The sequence below is a fragment of the Salminus brasiliensis genome, chromosome 15 (assembly GCF_030463535.1).
Source record: "Salminus brasiliensis chromosome 15, fSalBra1.hap2, whole genome shotgun sequence".
Classification (NCBI taxonomy): Eukaryota; Metazoa; Chordata; class Actinopteri; order Characiformes; family Bryconidae; genus Salminus; species Salminus brasiliensis.
Genome location: NC_132892.1, coordinates 22,323,767 through 22,342,895, shown reverse-complemented (window position 1 = coordinate 22,342,895; position 19,129 = coordinate 22,323,767). Strand labels below are relative to the sequence as shown.

Here is a 19,129-nt window from a genome sequence, read left to right as displayed (position 1 = left end):
CTGTGGTACATGAGAGTCTGTGCTACTTCCCAGTCCAGAACAGAGCCTGATGGTTGATACTCTGCACTCTGAACACTGATAGTGATGATGATGATAATGATGGTGCCCAACTTTCACAATGTTATAAATTATATATTTTATACAACATTCTACACTGGACCAAACAGTTTCAGTTATACTCCCATCCTCTAAGGTTTCCTAGTGTCCATGGTGATACACACAACTAGTCCCCTCTCTGAAAGACAGAGATAACACAGATTCACATCTACTCTCGCTGGATAGGATAAGCACTGCTCTTATTTCATCTTTTGTACTTTAAAAAGTTGGAGATACATGAATTTTGGACTAGTGTCCCATCACGTGTGAACAGAGGTTGGAATCAGAGCCATATTTGGTTGGAATGAGAGCCATAGTCTCATCAATGCACCCTGTATCGGGTGCTTTTCAGAAGACAGTGGCGTGGTGTATCTTTTTGTATGCAGATACACAGGCCTTAAGATAAATATCTAGAATAGCTTCAAAATACATTGCAAATAGCCAGCTCCACCCCTTAGAAATTGGGGTAGAAATCTGCCTATGAAATCCTAATGTGTTTTAGCATAAAACTGTGTATATATAGCTATATACATATACATGTGAGTCATCTCCTTTTAGCTGAGGAACTAATTTAGCAATTAGCATGCTGGCTAACTCAGTTACTGTAAACAGTAAAATCACAGAAAGACTGACTGTGTATGCAGACCCCCTCACTTTTTTAGTGTATTTAAAAACAGTGGGAAAAAATAGTCATGCTTAGACAGTAATAACTTTAGCATTGCCTCTGTTTTGGGGAAATTGCCCATTGTCTGTACTGGAGAAGTGCAATACAGTGTATATAACAGCTCTCACTATGTAGGAAAAGCACTGCTCTTAGTCTAAGCTTTTGTAAACTTTAAAAAGTTGGAGATACATGACTTTTGGACTTTTTGGTCCCATCGACGCACTCGGCGTTGGGTGCTTTTCAGGCCAATGCACTTGCCCAGGCTAAATTCATATCATTTACAGTGCCGGCGGAGACTCCCGCAGCCCTTTTTCTCGCTCATTGTTCTTGTACTCTCTTTATTTCCCTTTCTTTCTTCCCCTCTCTCCCACTGCTAATGGAAGAGCGCGGTGTGTTACGGAGGTGATTGTGTCCTTCTGAAGCTCGGGGGATTGCTCTTCAAGCCGCCACCACATCCAACATAATTACCTCGCCACGTTCGCACCTCATGCGGAGAAATACTCATAGCATTCACGGTGGAATGGCCAGCAAATGCTCTTTTATAAGGGGAAAGAGGGCCTGCTATACTATACTATATATGTATAAAGCTAGAGGGAGTTTTAAAAGGAGTTGCAGTGACTCTTCTTTTTCATCCCTCTGTCTTTGGTATCATGCTGGGATTTGCTAACAGCTAAAATGTGCTGTCAAATCGGGTCACTTTTGAGTTATTCTTTCTTTCATCAATGTTTCATATTAACCCTTCAAACCCTGTATGTGGACTCACAGTTTTATACCACTTAAATTTCATGGACCCTAAAATAGATCTCTGTTGGACTCCACTATATGCGCTGACCTAAATAATTAATAATAGTTTGTGCATTAGTGAACCCTATGGTGTTCAATGGTTGAAATAAATAATAGACTAGATCCCAAAAGTGAATAGATTATTTTCATGCTAAAAAAAAAAACTGATGCCAAATTAGCATAGTTATAGCCTTAACAGTTGATAGTGCTAAATAAAAGCAGCAGTCCAGCCACAATGGAAAGGCTTCTAGGCCTTCAGTGAAAGCCTAATGAAATATGAGAATAAGGAAATTCATGCTTTTTCATTTTTAATTCATTTTTATTCAGTAGAATGAGACTAGTCTTATTTTACTGTTATAGTTTGGTTAGCAACAATATCTATAGAGTCTAATCTGCAGAATAGAAAAGCCAGCCAGTTTCCTGTGGTATCTAAGTAAATGCACAAGGTCTTCCATTGGTTAGGACTTTAAAACTGAACTGAAAACCTAACACACTGGTTGAACCACAATCAAAATGTTGAAGTAACAAGAATTAACCAGTCATATCTGACCAGAATGATGTAGGTTAAGGTTACGTTTAGGTGTAGAGTAAGTTAATGAAATGACATTTGACATTTTTTTAGTTTCTGCTTGGTTGCTGTAATGTTGGGTTTGATGAGTCGACTCATTCTTGGTTATTATAGGTTGTGTTTCCTCTAAATTTAGCAATGAGTCGTTTTACAAGAGAGTAACCAATGACCAATGTGGAGATCACACTGGTAAAGGTTCTCTGAAGAACCAAATACGAGAGCGCTTGCATCCTAGAGAAGAACCTTTTAACCAGTTTCATTTAAGCCTTAAAATGGTCCTTTTTATAACTACTGCAATCACTGAAGAACTCTTGAGGAACCTTTTTGTTAAGGGTGACTGAAGCCGCCTGGTAACTACAGAGTTGAATCAGGTCTGTTTGAGCAGGGCTGTCACAAACTGTCTTGATGTAAGGTCCACTAGGACACCCCTGGTTCTATGTAGTGCAAGCAAGCAGACATCATTAAGTGTTCCTGTAGAGCACTTTAAAGGCTGAAGATGGTTTATTGCTGATGAGTTCTGTCCAAACATTAAGCTAAATGGCATCTGATTAGCAACCAGACCTCAAAACCCATCAGAGTTCTTCAAATGGGCATCTTTAGCTTTTTAGTGTTGCCTGAGGCCTTTTCTGCTCATGCCGCTAAAGCAAGGACAAACTTGGACAATCTAAGCGTATTGATTTCTGTGAGAGCTGCTACCTCGGCCCCCGGCCCATCCTTCTCACTCTAAATTACTCCACGACTCGCTGCGCCAACAGCACTTGGCCCCTGAAACAGGAGTTTGAAGTGTTGCTTTATCGAGTTAGGTAATGTGCTTGAGCTTCAGCATATTACCATCCACTGGTCCACTGGCAACGTCCACTGGTCAGCACACAGGCAACAGTAATGTGAAGCACCACACCAGGTTTTGAAGGAAATGTGTGAAAAGCTCTCTCTTGTTTTCAGTCTGATTTTGGACATATGCTCTGCCCTGCTCTCGCGCTCCCACTCTCTTGCTCTCTGTCAAAACCCATGTTTGTTATTAAACCTTGTAAAGCAGGACATCCTTGTAGCTCCATTTTTGCCACTTTTGATTTTTTGACCCTAAGTGAGTAAGCCAAAAGAAGCAATGGCAAGGAAAATTCCTCAGAGCCGGAGGAAAAAACCTTGGGAGGAACCAAGACTCACAATCCTGATCAAAACTGTTTATATATTATTGAAAAAAGTCTCTGTATGACCACATAAGACTGTTCTACTGCTCAGTTGTGCAAAAATAATCATAATATAGCTAATATACTCATAGCTGTGATGGTAAGAATAATGAGAGTGATGATGGTTAATGGTGATAATAAAAATAGTGATAGTAATTGGTAGTTATTGATAGAGTCCATGTATATTTTAACATAGTCATTAGGCAGGTCGCAGTGGCAGGAGGGTGGGCAGCTGGTCTGACACGGGTGGCAAGGGAGCATGGTGGTCAGTCTTCCAACAGGTCAGGCTGGATAAGTGTGCAGTCATTACCTTTTTTATTCCAGGAACATCCACTGAAAGGGAACTAATGGTCCTATTTTATATCATCTATCTGTAATAGCTGTGTAGTTACACAGTAATAACCCACACAACCATAATTTAACTACAAATAATTTACTCACTGATACAGATGCTGTTAATGCATACAACTTATGTAAATATATATATGTGTATCAACCTCAGTTTTCCCTCATGTAATTACACAAGTGCATCTCAAAATCTGTAGCAGGAAACCTAGCAATCCATACAAACACAAATATCCTCATTTTATTACACACGTATAATAACATAAGAGAGAATATGCTGTTACAATGATTGTGATACACTTCTTAAAGTATTTACATAAGCTAAACTACTGTAATCCATTTGTAACAGTGAATACATCATTAATAGTCACTCTGTTGTTGTTTGAATTGAGTAACTACACAGTTCTTACCATTAGAGTGTTTCTAATGACTTCCAATGTAATAAGAATCAATCCTAACTCACCAGTAGTCACTGTTGTTGCTTGGATCGTTATTTCCCTGTAACTACACAGTTATTACCATTTCAGTGACTATAAAGAAAATCTGCCATTGTAAAATGTAGAGTTTGTAAAAGGGACAAGAAAAATGGTCTTACAAGGTAGATTAGCCTGTTATTTTTTCAGATGTAGCTACTTTCCTAGAAAGTTCGTATACTTTTGTTCTATTGATGAGCATAAACCATGGGTTTTGGTCCCATTGTAAGTCCCCTCAAAATGACTATGAGCTTCTCTCTCCTTGTCCATCTAGATTGCTGACATTCCCCCTGATCAGCTACTGGTAGCAGTGTTTCCAGGAATTCCCACAGCTGCAGAGCTGTTTCTCCTGCCCAGCAAGAACCAGTCAGACACAAGGAAAAGAAACGAGGAGGACCTAGAGCAGGTGAGACAAACACTTTCCAGATGATCAGGATCAACTGAAGTCTTAAATTCTTACCTTGGATGTCTAGCAAGCGCTGTTGACATTTCACAAAAGCCCAGCATATGGCAGAGTGATGCAGTGCTGCCATTTTTACAATTTTCTTGGAGTGCAATCCAGGTTGGTCTAGTCCTGAATGGATTTTGGCAGTACTGCAGTATTACGTTGAAGCCTGAACACAGCCGTTTTCAGTACTTTGGTCATATAGGCTCACTACTATGATGTCCTAGTCTTGTTTTTTATTTTGTTTTTGTTTAGCATGAATGCTATTAAACACAGGAATGTGTGAATTTGCTATGTAAAATGTTCATTAAGTGCTATTTGCATCCACAGTATAAAAACCCCATGCTCACATGTGTGTTACTGCAACTCTGAATCTGTAGAAACCTCTTCTAATAAATGCATTTAGCTACTGTAAATTGTTCCCACCACTGACACAGATGTGCAAATGCACACATACACAGCTTGTCTAGTCCCTGTAGAGAAGTGCCAATAGAGTAGGATTCTCTGGAGCAAACATTAACCTATTGGTACCATTATTACCTAATGCCAAGCTTGGGATAGATAGGTATAATACCCTCCAGCATTGATCTGGGGAGCAGTGAAACTGTCTATCAAAAATGTTTAATCTTGTAATCAGCAGTTTTACCATTTTAACCAAAACAAACCCATTAAATCGACATCGCCATTTGTGATACCAGGGAGGAATGGTCGCTCAGAAGCTATCACTGTGCAACCAACAATAAAGGAAGCATGGCGTTCCCTTTTAATAGTAATAGACAATGCTATCATTACAACACCTCTAGGATTAAAGAAGACAATGATGAAGACAAATAAGATGAATGTATCACCATCAAGGAACCATTAAAGGAAGAAATAAGATGTATAATATTAAAGAATTATTTGGCACTTTTGCTTTAATGGATCTACATTGTATGATTGGCTCATATTTTCCCACTCGGTCACAGTGTTGGGCTACAGCAGAATACAGTGCATTTTTCTATTATTTATTACTATCCTAAATAAAATGCTTTGGCAGGTTTGCACACTTTAACAGTCAGATTTAAATGCCAGGTTGCAAATGATTATGCATTTAAGGGTTAATGGGGGCTCTCATAACAGTGCTTGAGTGGTGAAAGATAATTGTTATAGGGCAGTCTTTTGATTGCATGATTATTATTATCTTCATTACATAATCGCTGTGTGGGGTGTAGGGTTATTTTGGCTTTGTAAATGGGTCATAACAAATTATTCCGGGATACTGGGTCAGACTGGTTTCTATTCAGATGTATTTAGATCTGTGCTTGGGTATGTGGACCAAAAAAAAATATAAGAACCGAACTGTAATAGAAAAGGTGTTTCAAGTTGTATGTTCATCTTCACCCTTAAGCTAATACATGTAACATTCAAAAGTGTGGATACATTTGTTAATACTTGCTATTGTTTCTTAATTAGGTTTAAAGACATAATCCCAGTGCTTCTGCAAATATAAATAATGAAGTTAATGTTTGTTTATATGACAGAAATCTTACATTCACAATAAATAAATAAATAAATAAATAAATAAATATTAATTAATACATTAATTAATATTATCATGACAAGTGGTGTTTGATTACAACTTTTATAATTGAACTACAGTCTGGGCCTTTCAATTAAATTTAACTGTACTGTTATTACACTAATGCAGGGTTGTACAGTATAATTAAATACTTCAGTGCAGAATAGGTAAGGCCAAGGTGCAATAATGCAAGACCAATAGACAGTAGGTACAAAATACAATAAATATAAATATATATATATATACACAATAAATATATGAATATAAATATGTGCATGTGCAAATGTGTGCATAAAGTCGGATGGGACTCGTAAAATATATATATATATGTATGATGTATGATAGTGCTGTCTTATTTGCTTCAAAGACAATATTTCCAGTCATAGTTTTTATATATGTTCTATTTCACAATTTGATGTCTTCACTGTTAAGAGGAAATGGAGTACATACTGTATGTGTATGTTCTGAAAAGCTAAATCATAGTGTTTTCAGGTTCCTCAGTTTGTAATGGAATTTTGAAATGGCAGTTAACAGAAACTGGAGGTCAAACTGAGGTCGGGAAGACCAAGAAAACCTTTAGAGAGAACTGCTTTGTAGCACTACTGGAAAGGGGAATAAAAAAATGACTGTATGACTACAAAAGACCTTCTAAAAGATTAAGCAGACTCAGAAGTAGTGGTGCGATGTGCACAAATATAATCTTCATGGAAGAGTCATCAGAAGAAGAAACTCAGACTTACAAACACTCAAATCCACATACAAACTCAGAACTCACTAAGTCAAAACTCACAAACTCAGACTTACACTCAAATTCATATTTACTCAAAAATTCAAACTCCTAAACTCACAATTTCACTCACAAACTTAAACTTACAAACAAAACTCTTCTTCAAGCATATGCTGCATTATTCTAGCAATCACTTACTGCTATAGCTAGCATATAATGCTAATACTAGCTAACAGTATGATTTTAGTAAGTGTTGTTTTTTATTCTGAAAATGTAACAAATTATTAAAAAGAAAATTGTTTTTTATTATTGCTCCAAAGGTTGAACTGCATTCTAACAATTATTTGCATTCCATCCCCAATGAAGTATTTGTTAACTATATTTGCTTATACAATTTCATACACTGTAAATGCGTAGATCACTGTTATTCAGTGGCAACAGATTAGATCAGATGATGATCAGATATTTCGAATAGATTTATAGACCCTGTCATTTTGATGCATCTTATTTATATCCCCACTTTTAAATGCAGGAATAAACGTTAACTGATACAGTATATCTGACAGGACAAATAGGTACGTTTATGTTCACCCTCACTTTTTATACCATGTGTCTCAACAGATTTCAGAAATCCTTGTCAGCGCGCTGAACCAGAATTTGGTGGAGTTTGAGCTGAAGCCAGGCTCCAGAGTCATCGTTTACATCACGCAATTAACTTTAGGTAAGACTGATTCTTAATGTGCATCTTCTTATGTAGTGTCATACACGTAACAGTGGATACAACCTCTGGACTGTGTTGCCCCATGTGGGGTTGTCATATTTGGAACTGTTTCCCGATGCTGCAGCTGAAATTGTGAGGCCTTTTTTTTTTTTCTTTTTTCTCATGTTCTATTTCACCATCTGTCGGATATCTTTTCCAGCGCCTAATGGAGTTTCTACTGGGTGTAATTATGTTGATTATTTGGTCCTTGAGACCAGAGAGGCTTGTCAACGCTGAGAATTGCTGGTGCCTTTGTTACTGAACACTACCATTGATTTCGAAAGGGATTTTATAACATAATTGTATAATTACCGCTCTGCAATCAAGACTCGACAGACCTTCAATTTTCTGCCAAAAACGAAAGTTCCCCTAATTGAAAGTTGCTTTTTAATATGTTGTTTGGGTGTTAAAAACATGATTTTGAACACTGTTAACCCTTAGAAGTTAAAGCCTTGCATTACTACTCAAGTTTGACTACAATAACAAACATACTACATAATAAGAATTATAGTAATATACATTTATTCACCTTCTGTGCAATAGGAGTGTCAATGTAATGATGTTATCAATAATTAAAAATATCTGTATCTGTATTCAGATTTGAGTGGGCATGGTCAACACCTAAAGTTTGTGTTTAACAGAAAGACAGAAAATCCTTAAAGCGGAATTATATTATATGATTTAAGAATAATAAAAAGGAGGGAAAAATATTAGGTATTACTTTATTCGGATGGTTTATTGTAGATGTGACCTTAACTTTCCCCTTTTAGGGTTAGATTTAAGGTTTAGGTTACGGTTGGGTTTGAGGGTTGGTTCAAAGGAAAGGTTAAGGTTAGGTGCAGGGTCCCACACACAGTCATCTACGAGGCATCCAAAATGGACCATCAAAGTAAACTTATACTATTACATAACTATTAAATAATTGATTATTTATTTATATTGTCTTATTTATTTGTGCTGCACTTTGCAGGGCACATGGTGTGTTAGGCTTTATGGAACAGCAGTGACAGGTTTAAAAGTAATGGTGGAACTGAACTTGTATTTGGGAATGTGAATCTTTTAGTGGTTGTGGTTTGCACACTACCCACACTGATCAGCGTCTACGAAATACACTGTCTTTTCCCAGGAGGAACCCCCGTGATGAGTCTGTCTGAACGAACCAATGTAAAGCAATGTACAGGACAAGTTTTTTTCTTCTTCAATGGACGTCCGTAAGAGACGAGCAATACAAGCTGTCTGTGAATTGATCTTTAGCAAAAACATGCTGAAAAAAAGAAATGAATATGGATGAGAAAATGGATAAACTCCACCCTCAGTTTTCTCCACCTCCTGTGTCTTGTGCTCTCATTGGCTGTGGCTAGTCGCTACACTAACTTCCAGTCACAATGCTTTTCAGCCTACTAGATTTGGAGTCACCGACAGGTCCAGATATCTCGTAAATCTGCTAGATATTTGTCAGGGGCTTGCAGGACATCTGCGATCAATCTGTGAATCTTGTATTAACGCAAGTTCACACATAGTGACCAAGCCAGCATGGAGCGAGCGCAGATTTGCCACCAACCTGAGTCTTTTGGCAGTGATTTCCAACAACAGTATGTGACCAAATTGTGTAGTGTGAAGCTGGTATAAGAGTTTAGGGGTTACTGAATACGTTACTGAAACAATCTTGCCTAGATTTTATCTGATCTGGTACCCATGTGAATCCTGTAGCTAATCAGCTCTGCCAGTATATTTACTGATTCCATTAGAGATCAAGGACAGCAAGCAGGAAAGGACGTTTTAGTAAATGGTGCAGCAGAGTTTATGGTGCATCTTTGTATCTGTTCATGTCTGTGTAGTCCACATAATCTTTACATAAATACAATAAGTATAAATGATTGTACATTTATATTACTTCTGTACAAACAGGTTTCAGTTTGCAATTGTTGAGCTTTTTTCATCAGGAGTAACAAAACAAACAAGGCTATTTATATCCTTATATATTTTAATATCGTGTCAAATGTATATCCTAATAAAATATAGATAAAGCTATAAATACAATAGGCAACAACTGCATCTCCAAAATGGCTAGGTTTACAGGAGGAGAAAAAAATATTTTTCTAGGTTCATTTATCATGAATTTTTGACACAATGTAAAGAACAGCTGCCAAACTGACATTATGCCAAAAAGTAAAAGGTAACAATAACATGCTTGTTTTTTTTTCACTTCTTTAACGTAAAGCATGTCGAGTAGCACAATGGGTGGAGGCTCACCTGTTTTCCTATACCTCTAAAAGAAAACTCTTCAAGTGACCAAGTGACAGTTCCTGTGCATCGGTCTGTCCCTAAAAAATGCCCTTCAGTGGGGCTCCACAATGCCTTGCGGTGACCACAGCAGCCACTAGTAACTGTCTGACCTCTCCACACTGTATGGCAGCATGCGGTTCTGCATGAATCTGCTGCGATGTACCGGCCATCTGAGTGGCCCAAACGGCTGGACTCCCGTCCATTTTCCAGCCTTGAAAGGTCCAAAAAGCCTTCAAGCTGCTTGAGAAAAGGTCAGCCACATCACGGGCTGCCTCTCAGAAAGCCGGCTGGCTGGAGAAAAATGCAGCCGCGTCTTGATGGCAGTGATTCAGGAGCATCTCAGTACAACTACAGCTCCTTTGAGACACGAATTGGATACGAGAATCTTACTTTTTTCTTCAGTTGAAGTTCTCCATTCTGAGTACATCCAGGGTCAGCTTTATGATGCTCTGGTATTTCAGAAATCATCAGATTTTAAAATGTAAAAGTAAGAATGCTACTTCACACCAAACGTGGAAATGAATAATAGTCAAAGTTACTGTGGTGGGGGATCAGCATGCTGATCATGCCTTTAATGCTGTGGTATTTTTAGACATATTCTTGGTCAAAGCCAATCACGTTAATGAGCTAATGAATATTAATGATGAACATTCCGTTTGAGTGTCAAAATAAAAAAGCTACATCAAAGAAAAGCAAAAATCTGAAAATCAAGGCTACAGATGTTAAGAAGTGAACCTCACACGACAGCAATGAATAAACATTATTTAATAAAATATTTGGTAAACAAACCATATTAACATTGAAACAAGAAATAACCATACCTGACACACCTTACGTTGATGGTAAATTATTAATACACTTTATTAAGTTGATTCAACATTAAAGATTACATTTAAAATTAAGCTTAAAATTAGGTTTGGGTTTAGGGTTGGATTAAGTTTAACCTTTTTTTTATTTATTTCACAGCTTAGTTTTATTTAATTGATATTTAGCTGAATAATTAAAGTTACGTTAAACTAAAGATAAGCTAACCCTTTAAAAAGCATCAACAGGGGGCCAGCAAAATAAAGCAGTACAATAATTTACTATCCACTCTAAAAACAGTGGCAAAGCAAAAAGAAAAATAAATAAATAAAAAAGGTAAAAGTAAAAGCATCCAGATATCTCAATCTCAGTGCATGATGTGTGTGATATGATTATGCTAAGTGGTTTATTTGAATTTTTTTTTTCAATCATGTTATAGCAGCAAAATTGTGTCTCTCCTTTTGTTTGTTTGATTGATTGGCTGGGCACACAGGCATACTTTTTGCGTTCTCAATCTCAGTATATAAAAATTGCCTATAAAATAAAAATAGCGTTTAATTAGCTTAGTGTTTGTACATGCATCAAGACTACCCTGTGTTGAGTTATGAATTGCTAAGGACAAAGGTGCATGAGGGAGACAAGGGCCAACACAGTAATCCACATTTATGAATTTTCCTAAGAGAAAAGGTTCACAAATGGTTCTAGATTTTAGCATATGGTTCTAGGAATAAACTGAAGTTGGTATAGAATTGTATGGGTTTTTTGTTTGTTTGTTTGGTTGGTTGTTTTTTTTACTATAAAATGTTTTTTAAGTGTAACTACTGTAAATCAAAAGTGTTTCCACTATGGTATCATAGAAGAACCACATCCTAAAAGGGTCCTTCACACATGCTCTTCAAAAAATTACTATAGTGACCCAAAAGTGGTTCTTCTACGACATTATGAAAGAACCACATCCTAGAAGGGTTCTTCTCACATGCTCCTCAAAAAATTACTATAGTGACCCAAAAGTGGTTCTTTTACGGCATCATAGAAAAAAAATCATAAAAGTGGTTCTTATATGGCTTCACTTCAAACAACATGTTGGCATTTTTCACCTAGGATTTGTGCTGGGGAACCAGGTCCAGATCAGTAACAAGGTCAACTGCTAATGAAATGAAGCTTTGAGGTTGTAAATCACGCTTAAGGTGATGTTTCAGACTGAAAATCTAATTTGCACCGTTTTCCCTTTACCTCAAATGACATCCAGGACATGTTTGGCATTCAGAGGTGGCTTCTTTGTTCTGCCATTATAAGGCTAAATTGGCTAACATGTAGTGAAGCTTAGCTTTCCAAACTATCATTGCAGGAAACTAGAATAGTGATAAGTAACTGTATTCTCACAACTGGCACATTCTCTCTCTTTCTCTCAGCTCCTTTGGTCGACTCCATCCCCAGACACAGCAGTTCTGCCATGCTGATGCTCCTCTCCGTGGTGTTCTTGGGTTTAGCAGTCTTCCTCATCTACAAATTCAAAAGGTACAGCAGTACACTTTTCTCCAGTTCACAAGCTGCAGTGACTTTGCTTTGCTGGCATGGAGCCACCAGCAAAGATGCCTTGAGGATCCTTGAGGATCTTTTGGCTTTGCAGCTGTCCTTTTCTTTAAGCCTTTGAATTTCTTTAAAGTTGTTAGTTCCTAATTTGGTTTCCTGTACTTTCTGGCTTACAGTGGAATTACACTGGAGACAGTTTCAGAATCCATTTACAAGAATATAGATATTTTTGAAAAAAAATCAAAAGTAAAATTTTTTAAACATTTTTTTTTGTCTTCACAAAAATGCTCTCCATTATACAATACAAAAAATATATAATAAGTGGAATTATCTTAAGTATACACAATATAACATTTCTCATCATGCGGCAATATAAAATGATGATTAAAAAATAATTAAGATGTTTTTGGTCATTTTGTCTCATTCAGTCAGGTCATTTAGGTTGTTTTTGAACTTGGCTTCTTATTTCTCCAATTTCTTTTTGAAATGTTCTATTCCACCTTGGTGCAAAACGAATGTAATGCTTTGTACCACAATTTTATGTCTTTTTATCTTAATTTTAGATCAGTTTCAGTGAATAGACCTTCGCAAAAGGGTTAATAATCTTCAATTGTATGTATTTAACCTGAAAAGGACAATAAAATGGTGCTTTGCACCAGTATTAGCTTAGCGCTGATGTGCTATTAGAAATCCCTTATAGGGAATAGGGCAATACTTTCTCCTAGACCCTATCTGGGATTTTTAATAACATGTCAGTGCTATTCGAAAGGCTTATAGCTTCTAGTCATGGTTGGCCACAGGGTAAAACATACTGACATGATCAGTGCATCAATTGCAACTGGTCATTGTTTGTTGGCTAAGGACTAAGGACTACAGAGGCTGTTACAGCAGCAAAGAGGGACAAAATTGCTATTCATAGCAATGGTTTTAGAAGAAACACTGTATAAGTTGGTGTCTACACACTTTCGGACACGTTGTGTATAAATACTTCTTCTTCAGGAAATACTTCCTATATTTCACACAATACACATACTTGCAATGTTCTTCTCAAGATCAAGGTCAGATTTGATGAAGCATCATCAGTTTCCCAGGGCTGTAATTGCTCTGATGTTCCTTCGTGGACAGTGAGATTTTTGATGTGGATAAATATGTTTTTTAAAAAAGAGATGAAAAAATGGGTTTTCAGAACTATCCCAATGCGTGTGGACAACGTGGCCTCAGTTGCTAGTCTCTTTTATGACTGCATTTGAGGACCTGTCCTTTCATCTCTCAGAGTCAAATACTCATTTAAGAGATGTATGCTAAATGTAGGAATTATTGTAATCAATAATATAAAACGTATATCCACCATGGTGCTCATTAATGGCCACTCTGAAGAATCTAAAGAAACTTGTAATAAGTGTAGATGGATGGATTTAGTATGCATATAGCAACCGCATGGAGGAAAGGACCTTTTCAAATAAACTGGCGAAAAATATCATTAAATAGTTTAATATGCAGCAGGGGTATCTCTGCTGGAAAACTGTTAGTAACTCTTTGAATAATTTATTTGCGCTCAAAATAATTTACATGGCAACGTCTCGGGGAAATGTTGAAGCAGTCATCAATAATGGATATGGATTTTTCCCATTAATTTAAAGAGGAATCATATTTATTGAAATGTCACACTTGACAAAACAAAGCAATTAAATCAGAAAATTAATAGTAATTTGAAGTAAATTGAAGAAGGTAATTTAAAAACACGTAGTTGGAGTCATTAATGTAAATGGGGGGGGAGATAATTTTGTCTTTGTGATTTTGCGAGGCCATTATTTTGTGGTTGTTTAGATGTGAAAGCTCACAAAGAGGAACATTTCGGGAATTAGTCTTGCTCGCTCTGAGAAACACTTTCTGTAATTGGTTTACGCTTATAAATTCGAGTCCGGCTGCTGTGAAGAGGAGTGCGAAGAGGGTATTCCACCCATCTGTATTAGCAGTGAAACTTTAGTAACTGTAGAAATAAGACTACGTCAAAGTGATAAACTGCCTCAAGTCTTAAATTATTGACATATGGTACAGCTCTTATTAGGTGCCTTATGCTTCAGCAGTGTTTCACTAATAGTCAATTATTACAGTTCCGCATTAGAACATGCATAAGGGCTTTGCACTTGGTCTTCCTTCAGTGGAAGGCGGAGTGACACATATTAATCACGGCTAATGAAATCAAATGATGCTGAGTTTAATTGAAACGTACACTTTCTCTACGAGTTTAACTTTTCTCGCTGCACCACAGGAAATAAAATCCTGCTGCTTCTGTGCAATGACGGTTAACTCACTTTAAACTTTTAAACCAAAATTCAAGACCTTCTCTTTGATAAAAATGTAACTGCTTATGTGTTAACAGATTCATTTTTATTTAGTTTGGCTGAAAATAAGTCATTTTCAGCATTTTTTAGGCATTTGACGGATGAATTCCTGAAGTTATCCTATAACAGTCGTCATTGGCCACTCCCTTTCAGGTGATGCCCCAGCCATCTGTGGTTTCCATCTTTCTGGGTGGGCAACATGGCCGTCCCCTCTCTACTGTATTTAGCTGACATCACAAAACTGGAAATTAGCACTCTCTGCCGTTAAATGACGTTGTGCAGTTTGAAAAGAAGTGATTGGCTGGCTTCATGTGACTAGGAGTAACCTAACCATGCTAGCCTTGACCTTCATAGCATTAGTAGAACTGTACCTGAATAGCTATAAAAAGACAGGTATAGTGAAAGTAGAGGACAATGGAAACAGCTTTAGATATGGATTTCTAATGCCAATTATAGCCCTGGTTTTCTTGTTGCCCACCACAAAAGATCGATGTTCATAAGTTTACATGACACCTACATTAGTAAGCCTTTCATAACAACTGACATACACTTAAACATATGTAAACACACTTAAAATGACCAATTTAAAGAAATAGCAGCTGTCTGAAATGCTGAACTAGACATTGTCCTCTACAAGTAACAGTCCTGCTTATTGGCCTTTGTCAGTGAGATTTAGGTCAATATATTTTCAGTTCTTTCTAAAATATTGAGAAACAAACTGAATGTACTGTCTGTAGTAATTGATGATATCGATGCTGTCACACAAAAACCTTGTTCTTCTATTTTTGACATTTTTTTTTTATGAAGATTTGAACAATAGAAATGCTCCAAAATTACTACACATTGTAACACTGACTTCCAGTGTTTTTTTTTCTTTTCCTATAAAATTGCAGTTTTGGACATACAAGGTTTTTGCAGCTTGACAGCAACACTGTGCTACAGATGTGGGTGGGGACAGGAGCTTAAGGAAAAAACATTATTGCACTTTAAACTCACAGCAAATTGCAGTTATCATGAGAGGGTGTGTTAAGATGCTTCAGTAGTCAACCAAATGCGGTGTTAGGAGTTTTTTTCTTTCTCATAGCAGCCAAAAGTATGAGCATTACCACCTCCAATCTCCAATGTACAAGGCTGTTAAAGCTATTTAAGAGTTCCAGACAGTTATAATACGCACCGGCCAGGACACTTACAGTCAGGCAGCAAATAGGCAGGGTACAGTGATGAGTATGGCTGTAGTTATGACCTTCATTCTTTGCTTTTCAGAAAAATCCCCTGGATTAATATATACGCTGAGGTGAACCACGAGAAAGAGCAGGAAATGATTGGCACTGTGGGTCAGAACGATGCCACGACGCCCAAAATCACACTCAGCGAGTTCTCCAGCCCCAAAGAGCTGATGGAGAAGGAGCTGGAGGTCCGCGTTAAACGTGAGTAAATCGTCTTTGTATCTACGTGCATTTTATTACTGAGACGGCTGTCCAATAATATAACCTTCTATCAGTGTGGACTGATAGGAAGATCCCACATAAAAATGTCCCCTTGCTTTAATTATAATGGTGATCCTGGCAGTTAATGATTACAACACATCTTGGGATGCTTTGCGCTAGGTAAATGCTTCATCTCCAAGCAGAACACAACTACAATTACATACACACAATAGTCCAAATACATTCATAGTCTGCCTAAGAAATTTGACCAAGAGGTTTATAAGGGCTAGATAATAGACTCGAACCCTTATAGTCTTAATTATCATGTACACCAGCATAATCTGAATCTGCCCCATCATGATGTTTCTCCATGTGTTTTTCAATTGGTGTCAAACTTTAAGATTTGAATGAAGGGGTTTTAATAACCACTGTAATGAAAACACATTAACAAGCCATGTAATAACAACGTAACTACATTGTAAAGTGTGTTTTGACTCAAGTGTACATTTGGGTCAAGTTTATCTCAATAGTAGTAACAGGAAAAGCAGCAGTTCATAACAGTGTAATTACCTTCATCTTATTACACATGTATGACCACCTTAGATAGAATATGCTGTTATGGCTATTGAGTTATACTTGTTTACTTGATTACACAAGCTGTACTCCTGCTATGCATCTGTCACAGCGAGTACACCACCAGTACTTCCATTGTTATTGCATGGGCTGTTCTTGTGTAACTACACAGTAATTGACACTCAATAAAAAGTAGGACCAAACTTTTAACACAGGTCTCGTCCTCTCCACAGAAGTGTGTCTCTTTCACCCTTTATCATTCTGGTTTAAGCACGTTCTGATGGAAAAATCTATCCCTCATTGCCCCCTCCCTCCCCTTTTGTTATGAGTGACTGCTTCTATAATGTGGATGTGACTCACTGCTGACTGGTGAGTGGAAGTTTATGAGGGTGCAATAAAAACAGTGAAATGGGGTCTATGTTTTGGTGGCAAGAAGCTGTCCTCACATGCAGGGATGGGCACATACATCAAAGGTACGTTAAAATGTGATACCAGGACCATCAAAATAAACTATGCCAGTAGTGTATCAAAATTCACTACTGTATTCAAAAAAACTTTTCCAAGGTAGAATGAAATCTCTTCACAAACCATCTATCTGTAATTCTGCAGTACAATGGGTAGCTCCGCCCATCCTCATATGTTTTTAAAATGTTATCTGCTATATCACAAGAAGGATACACTTTGAATTGAGTGATTGACAACCTTGCCTGCAAGAGGCTTACAGCAGGACCTGCATCACACCTTTTCTGTTCATTACAATGAGTAGCTGACTTGTTGTTGAACTTACAAGAGCTGCACTTTAACTGTTGAAACATTCCACTTATCGGACAAAGTGGGCATCCAGGGGCAAAATCCACCCTGCTTCTGCGTGGTAAGCTCAATGAAAGCGGTCTGAGACATACTTGGTCTATGGAAAGGTTAGCTAACTAAGTGCAACTCAAAGTCCTTACTGTTTTTTTTCAAATAATACATTTAACACAGGCAAAAAGGTAACTAACGATAACTGTCAAGGCTGATACTCAGGTCAAATACTTTAAATTGGTCAAAAATATAGTCTAAGCTACAAAGACAAACACCAAAACTGTAGTAGTTTATGCTAGAAAAATTTATCCATACTTTCTATACTTTGTGTTAAATCAATTGTATGAATCTCAAAATGCTGATCTTTTTATGATGTCTGGGTGTACACTGCGTTCTCTGGAGTGAATGTGCACCATCCAATTCTTCTGTGATGAGTTGAGTTAGTGATCATCCAACATCATGACCTAACTAACGCTCTTGTTGTTAAATGCAATAACATTCTCACAACAATTCTCCGAAATCTAGAAAAAAGCAGCACAAACTATTTAATGCCCTGGATTTCAGAAGAAACAGTGAACGAGCAGGGGTCCTTATACTTCTGTCTGTAAAGTGTATCATAAATAATGGCTATCCCTGCTGCTACCAAACTTTGTTGACTAAAGCGTTCCAAGTATTACATATCTAACATTAAATCTATTCAACATTTATCTTCAGTAGTCCAAATAGACCAACATTGGCCTGGACTGAACTTAGCTCAACTTAGCCCTTAATCATTCCATGACAGTCAAACTGCACACACATAACTGTAGCTCGGTCAGACTACCAGACAGACTGATATCAAACCACTGGTGTGCATGAAAATGTAGTTATTGACCCCAGTTTGCACCCAGTTTTTAAAAAAAAAGTGGGCTAGATTAGAGAAGATACAAATTTGCTCATATTTCTTTCCCTGTTGAGCTCGTATTGTAACATACTGCAGCTTGAGTGCATTAATATTAAGTATTATATTGAAAGTGTCGTCCTAAATCCAAGGGCAGATGACACGTTTTGAAACACGAACAGGCTTGCAAAGCATCGTATATGAAGTGAAAGAACAGTTGTGAAATTTTCACTGAAGCTTCCTTTTTATGTCCCAAGTGTTACAGCAGATGATTTAATTACTGCAGTCTCTCCAGAGATCAAAACACAGACCATACGTCTCAAAGTAATAAGACGGGAAACTTGGAGAAATCCTTGCACATTTTAAATAAACAGTATCCGTCGTCTTTTTTTTTTTTTTTTGAAGTCTTGGTTCTGCAAGACATGAACCACATAATGATGAGGGGTAACCGCAGCAGTCCCCAGTGGGCCAATTTTCCAATGTGCCTGCGTCTATGTGATCATGTAATTGTATAATAACTGCAAATTCATTTTTAATTGTGTCTGATAAACAGTAACTACAGGAGAATACAGATCAGACTGTTAAAGGGTAACAAGGGGAGCAAATTAAGCACTCGACCTTTAGAGAAGAGGTAAAAAATGGTGCTAGATTTCTCCTAGCAGAGATCTGTTTGTTAACAACTCGTTACGCCCAAAACACACCTATGATTAATTAAGAGATTTAGCACATGCCTTTTGCATGTTTCAAGTACTTTACCCGTCGATTCGATAGCAAAAACACACTGATACGCCCTATATCAAGTTGAGGCTCACCTAGAAGATTGGTAAAATAGGGCCCTCAGTTTTTAGTATCTTCAACCTAGTAAATTCAACCT

The 19,129-nt window shown here is 37.3% G+C and overlaps 1 protein-coding gene across 1 annotated transcript in view; it reads left to right on the top strand.

Annotated features, from left to right (window-relative positions):
- The window catches only part of sorcs3a (sortilin related VPS10 domain containing receptor 3a), a 353,899-nt gene that overhangs the window by 326,838 nt on the left and 7,932 nt on the right, over positions 1–19,129 (top strand). Inside the window, 4 exon segments of the mRNA XM_072656688.1 lie at positions 4,391–4,522; positions 7,468–7,567; positions 12,109–12,214; positions 15,838–16,001. Of these exon segments, the coding sequence (XP_072512789.1) occupies positions 4,391–4,522; positions 7,468–7,567; positions 12,109–12,214; positions 15,838–16,001 (502 nt within the window).